This window comes from Gavialis gangeticus, unplaced genomic scaffold, assembly GCF_001723915.1.
Source record: "Gavialis gangeticus isolate Ggan-Ray unplaced genomic scaffold, GavGan_comp1, whole genome shotgun sequence".
NCBI classification, from domain to species: domain Eukaryota; kingdom Metazoa; phylum Chordata; order Crocodylia; family Gavialidae; genus Gavialis; species Gavialis gangeticus.
Genome location: NW_017729025.1, coordinates 109145156 through 109152811, shown reverse-complemented (window position 1 = coordinate 109152811; position 7656 = coordinate 109145156). Strand labels below are relative to the sequence as shown.

At 44.4% G+C, this 7656-nt stretch overlaps 1 protein-coding gene across 2 annotated transcripts in view; it reads right to left on the bottom strand.

Moving 5' to 3' along the window:
* Positions 1 to 4064: 4064 nt before the first annotated feature.
* COMMD9 (COMM domain containing 9) overlaps positions 4065 to 7656 on the bottom strand; it is a 16391-nt gene continuing 12799 nt past the window's right edge. The window contains exons 5-6 of one of the 2 annotated variants that reach the window (XM_019519387.1): positions 5993 to 6096; positions 4065 to 5078 (exon numbers count right to left, since the gene is read on the bottom strand). In XM_019519387.1, coding sequence (XP_019374932.1) covers positions 4938 to 5078; positions 5993 to 6096 — 245 coding nt within the window. In that variant the 3' untranslated portion in view covers positions 4065 to 4937. The remainder of the gene's footprint in view (positions 5079 to 5992; positions 6097 to 7656) is intronic. The other variant, XM_019519386.1, reaches the window with a different exon arrangement.

The following is a 7656-nucleotide window of genomic DNA, read 5'->3' as shown; positions in this document are numbered from 1 at the left end:
TAATTTAAATAAATTCTCTTCTGAAGGAATCAAGCCATTGAACAAGCAGACCGAAAATCAGCCACTCTCGTTTTTACAGTGAAAGCATAGAATGAGCTGTACACCGTTCAGAAATATCAGAAGATATGTTTGGAAAAGTCCTGACAGAACCCAGAAAACACTACAGCAGAAGCAGATGAGCACCAGGAAGGCAGCTTGGTCAAGGGGTTCATGAAAGAGCTGACCCAAGATTATTCTAGAGTCCCAGCTCCGCCACCTGGTCAGCTGCAAGGCAAATGTCATCTTTTCTTTGCCTTAGCTGATCCATCCAAATGCCTGCAGGAAAGAGAGGCTATTAACAAAATAACCTGAGACAAGTTGCCTGTTCTAGCAGACTGAAGAATATGAATTTAGTTAGCCAAACTAGTTTTAAGGCAGGTGAGGACGTTACAGACAGGAAAATAATGATGGGCTAATTTTAAAGAGAGGTTCAATTTTATTAATTCAAGATCACATTACAAATTTATTACAAATGCTGATTTTTCTTCTAGTTCTATACTAATCTGGGTAGCTAGTCTTGAAAGGCTCCTTCTGTTTAGATCCTTATTTCATCTCCAATGAAGTTTCAACACCAAACAGATTGTGGGATTGCTTACTTTTGTTCAAGCAAAAACAAAAATTCTCAAGGAGGAAATTAGACAAGTTACTGTATTTGCCCAAATCCAAGATGACTCCCCAGTTATTAGATTGTTTTACTTTTTCCATGTCTAGAATCTAGTTATTGGAGGATTGTCTTAAATTCATCTCCTCACTCCTGCCAGAGGGAAAATGGCAGCTAGGGGGCAGGGAGCCTGGCCCATACCTCTTGCCCTCCCCTTGCCATTTGCTCCTCCTGTGCCTGCCCCCCTGCCACCTGCTCCCCGTCCCACTGCCTACTGCCAACCACTTGTCCCCCTCTGATGCCCTTACTTCTGCAGCTACTCCCACCACCTCTTGTCTCCCTGCAGCCTGCCTGTGCCCTTGCTACCTGTACCCCCTGCTTCCTGTCCCCCTGCAGCATCTGCTCCCACCCCCCTCCTCCACTCCTTACTGTCAGGTATGCTCCAGCTCCGGCTCCATTCCCCCTAGGCACCGAGCATAAGCAAGCCCCAGCCCTTGCCCAGCCATGCAGCAGCATCCCAGGCCTGACCCGCTACTGTCACTGCTGCATAGCCAGGCAGGAGCTGGAGCTGGCATGTGTTTGGTGCCTGGAAGGGAATGGAGCCAGACTGGAGCTGTGCTTGATAGTATGCAGCAGGGATGGAGTGGGCGCAGAGGCTGGGGGGAGCCAGGCAACTGCTGTGGCTCTGACTGTGGCTCCAACCCAGGCTCAGGATAGAGTTGGAGCTGCAGGAGCCACCTGCCCCACAACCTTGTATTCAAATCCAAGGGGATGGCTTCCCTCCTGTCCCCCACCCCAGCGGGATGTTGAATGCGGGAGGGGACTCTTTGGATTCAAGTAAATACAACATATTTTGACTTACCAGTTTAAGCTGGCCTGAAACATGGGTTCTCTGGCTCAGTTTTGTGCCCGTAATGATGGCTTCTCAATAGAGAGTTTATTTATGTGATTTACCCTATGCCTGATGATGACTGCTGTATTCTTTCTTCACACTAGTAGGAACTGTGGAGCTTCATCAGTTTACAAAAAGGACTGTGAGACAGGGTTGCCTGTGATAGCAGAAGGCTGGAGTTGATGACCCAAGAGGTACTTTCCATTCTTATTTTCCTATACTCTTTGCAGATCTTACTGATGTCTTTTTAGGCGATGCTTTGTCCAGATATTTTGGCTTGGGGGCAATATATTTTGAAGCGAGTGTTTTATATGCTTTATTGCTGGGCAAAGCTGATATGGGCCAGTCATGGAGTGACTCATGCTTATGACAAAGTCTTGAAAAAATGTCCAGCTGGAGTGAGAATGGTGTCCCTTTTCACCCGAGAAGAAACTTCTTTACAAGTTCCTGAAACTGTGAGTTGAAAGATATTGTGTTAAACCAAGTTTAAGACATATTGGACAACATTTGCCCTTTTCCAGTCATCCAGACCTCTCCTGATTGCCGTGAGTTTTCAAAGATGATGGCCAACGGCTCTGCAGTCACGTCAGCCAACTCCCTCGGCACCCTTGGGTGCATCCCACCTGGCCCCATGAACTTGTACATGTCCAGCTTTTCTACGTGGTCCTTAACTTGTTCTTTCACCAGAGGGCTGCTCACCTCTTCCCTAAACTGTGCTGCCCAGTGCAGTAGTCTGGGAGCTGACCTGCCCTGTGAAGACTGAGGCAAAAAGGAAATTTTGTTGTACTGAATTCCAGTCAGGAACTTGTTAGTACAGGTTGTCGTCTGTGGCGTACTTTCATCTACTTTATGTATCTCTGTGCTCTTAGAAGGCAGCTAACACTGACAGGTGGGATGTTGGAAGTTGGAATGAATATCTTTGTGCTCCTAGAAGGCTTTGTCTTTGTCTAAAAATGCGTTATAGAGTCATTTGACTGGTTTGCTGGGTTCATCATCCAGAGGATAACAGTAAAACACAAAACAGCTGAACACACCTCCGTACCACTGCTAGATTATTCTCTACAGTTTAGTGGGAAGGTTAGTATGGATTCACATTCAAAGCTTTCTGTGCAATTGCCAATCATGCAGTTAATTAGCCTTTATAACATTTTGGGGTTTTTCAGCTTCAAGATTTCCATGCTGAATTCCCAACTTGCCACCTGATGGTACCAGCTTCTTTATTGCTGAGTACCTTGTTGTATAATATATATTTATATATTAGTAAAGACACAGACACTATTGTTAAAAACAGTTATTTCTTATTTAAAATAGACAGCGTGGTCTGAACTTTTTCAGTGTTTTGGCAGCTGTCCTTTCTCAGCCACAAGGAATCTGTTACAGAATGCTAGATGCCTCTGATTTTTGCAGTGATGCCCCCTGGTGGCTATGCGACTCCCATCAGGCTCAGTCGCTATTGCAGCCCTGCCTTAATTGCTCGCCTGCCCCACCATTTTTTTAACTAGAGGTTGAATAAGGGAGACTGCCCATGGGATTTAGAGTGATCCTTAGTCCATTTGCAGTACCACTGGGTCTCTTTTGGACCTCCAACAACCTTGATTCAACCCTTAAGTTCAGTGGGCCCTCTTGGCTGGCCTGCGCCCCTGCAGGGCCCCTGCAGCTTCAAGGGCTGTGTGTGCACCTGTGCCCTTTCAGGGCTCCCCTAGCCTTAAGAGTTCAATACATGGCTCTCTTCTTCCCCTACACCATGCCACACCATAAATAAACAAAAAGGTATCTCAGCCCTCTGGCAGACACCTCAAACTCTCTAGCGGTTTAACATAAAACAAAGGCCACTTGCCTATAAAACCCAGTCTTTCTCTACCCAAAGAACTTGCCTCCCCAGGCCTGCAGAGTTGTTTAGATAAATCCAGGTCCCTGCAGGAGCTCTGTTGCAGGAGCGCCTCACTTCATGTTTGCCAGGGAGTGACTACCTGACTGGTTCAGGTTCTGGACTTATATAGCTCCAGCCTGATCCCTCTTCTGGTCAGGTAAGTCTCTCATTAGTCCTCCTCCCCACCTGCAAGCAGCCTCTTGGGCTGCTTGCTCCCATAAAGGAGCAGACACACCCCAGTACCCTGCTACAGACATATATTATTAAGAAAGCCTATATTTTCCTGTACTATCATTGCACTTACTTCCTTGAATGAAATAATGCTTGTAATGACTTTGAGACCTTGCTAAAGGAAAGGTACACTGGGTCCCAGCTGCAGAGGTCGGAGTGGGGCTGAATCCCATTTACAATATAGAAATATAAAAGACCTGTTTGAAGCCACACGTTTTACCCTTGCAAAAAATATGCCTGAAAGGTTTTGACTCAGACAATGCCTGGCTATATCCATGATAATGCACAGGGCTGGAGCCCACAGCCAAGATGACTGACTTGAACTGGCAAGGGAAATGGAGTGGGACAAAGGAGGAAACAAGCTAGAGACTAGGGGAAACAGGCTACAGCAATGTCTCTTTTGGACAAGAGAGAGTTTATTCAACCAAGAAGCAGTTTAATTGTGTCTTTTATTAAAAGATTTGTTTTACACAAACCTATAACTTGACATGTCGGGGAGTACAGGCACTGATTGCCACACAAAGGCTTTTTGTGGTACAGACAGTTGCTATTGATCCTTTACCTTCTGTCTTCGCTTCCTTTTTTTTTTTGCAGAAGACAAAGCTTAAGTCTAATAAACCCAACACCTGTGATCAAACCCCCCTTTTCTTTTCAAATGGAAGGAAGAAATTACATGCTGCTAAAGATGTTCCAACCCAGTTACTTAGACTGAGGAGTTCAGATCAGTCATTTTGCAAATGGTGATACACAGCTGATCAGAAGGGAATGCACTACAGCATAATTGCCTTATTTCAAAGCATTATCCTGTAATAACAATCTGCGGCATGGCTGTGCCTCATTGAGAGGGAGAGAGAAAAAGATTCATACAGCATGCACCTCCATACATGCATAGTCAAGAGAGAAGCACCCTCAATGTCTGCTAATGCTGGAAGCTAGCCCATTAGCCAGCCTGAGCTTTTTAAGTCCCTTATTTCAGGGCAGGGAGATAAATTCGCTTCATTGGTTGCTGGTGTTTGTTATTCCCATTCCAGCCCTCATGATTAAGTCAGACTCTGAGGCTTTAAATCCTTCCTTGAAATACAGACCAGTTTTCATTCAACATTAGTAAATACATTTGGCACTGGACCAAGGGCACGTTTAAGTGTTTGCCTGGGAAAAGCTGTGTTATCAGCAAAACAATTCATTAAAAAAAATTTCTAGTTAACAAAGAGAGCAAGATCCCAGAAAGTAAGAGAGCTTGAATTAAGATGGAGGAGAGGTCCTTTCCAGGTTTGAGTGGCAGCTGAGATGTACACCCCAGGCATTCATTTGTTTGCAACGGCAGAGAGCTGGTCCCGGATCCTTCCCAGGCCCTCTAACATAGTATCCAGGGTTTCTTTACTCAACTCGACAGTCATTGCAGAGATCATTGGGTTATTCCCACACAAGGCAGCATCCTCCTGAATCTGAAATAGGAACATGGGTTGAAATTACATGAGAAATCCACACATACAGCCCCCAGCAGCAAATCAAGGTTGAATGGAAAAGCAAGGCATTGACTAAATAAAAACAAAAAACACATCCTTGACTTGTAGGGTAATTTTTCTTATCCTGAAGAGCAATACAGTATTTTCTAAACCAAAGCAATGCAGCTTCTTCCAACACAAACAGTAAGCAACCAGCAGGTCTGGGACACAAGGGGCAAGGGAGAAGTTCTGAGTAAAGACACCAGGACAAACCTCATCTCTAATAAGCATCTCATCTGCTACTAGCATCTTGTCACTAGAAATAGCATGGGATAGTTAACGTCTACACAGCAATTACATTTACCCCAACCCTTCTCTTCTACAAAAAAAGAGCTGACTCAACCCAAACCCAACTTCAGTGCTTGTGCAAAATGGAAGGTTTAAATCCCACTCTATTTGTAGCTGGGTCCAAGGAGTCCAGCCATTTCCTTCCCAAAGCTGATAGACATGGTATGTGAGAGAAGTCTTTTTGCCAGTACACTGCTAGCCAAACCCTGCATCCTGAGTAACACAAGTCTAGTAAAGAAGCTACTGAATTGACTGACTTTGAAAAATGAGCAGATGGCATATTGTGATTTACTGTCCTTATCCTGTCCCTATATTTCAAACAACTCAAGCTGACCCAGGGCCTAGTCAGCTGGCTCCTTATTGTAATAGTAAAGCACTCTCTCTTATAGCAAAGAGTCTATCACTACTGATATAGACCTCAGTTATAGGATTTCTAAACATGCCCTGAAAAAGCACAGCCATTTTGATCACTCTTACCATTATCACTGAACTCTTCTTCACTGCCACTAACTCAGTCACTTAAATGCTGTAACCCAGAGTCTAACGTAGGTGTGCATTAACATTACCTTCAACTGTAGCAGGCAGGTTGGGACCGCTATTCTGCTAATGCTGTCCGAAGAAGTCTTGATGTCCACTCTCCAGTCCATATCAACCAATCGAGGTAAGGAGACTGCAGGATTAAGAGTTACGCATCTTTTAATTTAGTGACATGCACTGTTGATTCAGCCAGGCTTGCTGACTTGCAGTAATCTCTGGCTTTTCTACACGAAAGAGATCCACATTCCCTGATGACAAATTGCACAAACCCCTTCAAAAGGTTCATAATTTTAATAGAAACAATTTGCACTCTTGTTCCTATCTGCTGGGACTAGTTCTGCTCCCCTCCACAAGCAAGTTGCAGACAGCTGGATGTCCCTTCCCATGGCACCAAAGGGCTCTTCCACCACCACAGGCAAGAATGACAAAACACACTACAGCACTAGGAAAGAGCATTAACATCTGGGGGAGGGGACCAGCAGAGCTCATTAACACTCTGCTATCTGCCCACCAAAGGCAGCTCAGCATCAGCCCATCCTACTAAACTGTACTACTATCCTACTATCCCTGTAGCAGGCAGCATTTCAGCCCGCCCCGGTTTGGGACCTACAGCACGTGTCGTTTCATCCTGCAGCTGAAGATAAATCACATAAGAACAATCTGAAAACCAACCACCGTGAAGTACATGATTTCAGCTCCCATGGTTGCTAACAAAGGAACACCAGGGCAATGCATGTGTGCGAGGGGCTTGCAACCTCTGTGATCTTTGCCAATTCATTAAAACCACCAAGACACTTCCATTTGATGGATGACTAATGGATGTCAGCCTGACCTTATTTCTATTGGACTAGATCTAATGAATTCAACAGTGTAGTGCAACACTGACATAAGTGCTTAAGAGACCTGAAATGCCATAAACCTTTCAGGAGATTGAGGCTCTCTGAACTTGCTTGATTTATCAAGCTATTTGTATAACTGTATTTCACCTAAGAGAAGAAAAAAAAAAAAAGGTGGCAATTGTGTCACCTGGTGGTGTCTTTTTTCCATCACGGTTGTTGAGAAGCCAGGGGCTAACAGAGCTCAAAACCATCAATGATACAACAAGCCTATCATGGCACAAAAGTGATCTGGTGTTCATGATGGAAACCTACAGATTTGTGGGAAGTCTTAGAAATATAATAATTACCAGCTTCCCTCAGACAGCCACAAAAAATTGTGATCCAGAGTGGATTGGTAGGAGAAAGAAGAGGTGGGAATAGTTTATGTAACCGGAGTGCTACTGTTTTTCAGAGATGCAGCTAGGAAGATAAGAGTGAAAACAATATGGTACATCCATATCATCCAGAAAAATGCAAAAGTTTTATACAAATTGACACAGAGAAGTCTACCAAAGAGATACAACCACTTGAACACACATGCCCCATTAGCTCACAGTATCATTATGTATTTTCTATAATATCTTTCAATGTGATAGTCAAGGACACTTTTTCAACATTGCTAAAACCATTAAGCTATCCAAAAGAAACTACAAAGGGGGTTTAGGTGGGGAGCTTATTACCCAAACCGATTATATTCCTACTCTTGCAAACAGAACCCCTCCACACTCACACCCGCGAGTGCATCCACTATCAGCAGCTAGACTGAGACTCTGCGTACAGTACACTGCTTGGGCAGGTACTGCCGCAACGTCTTT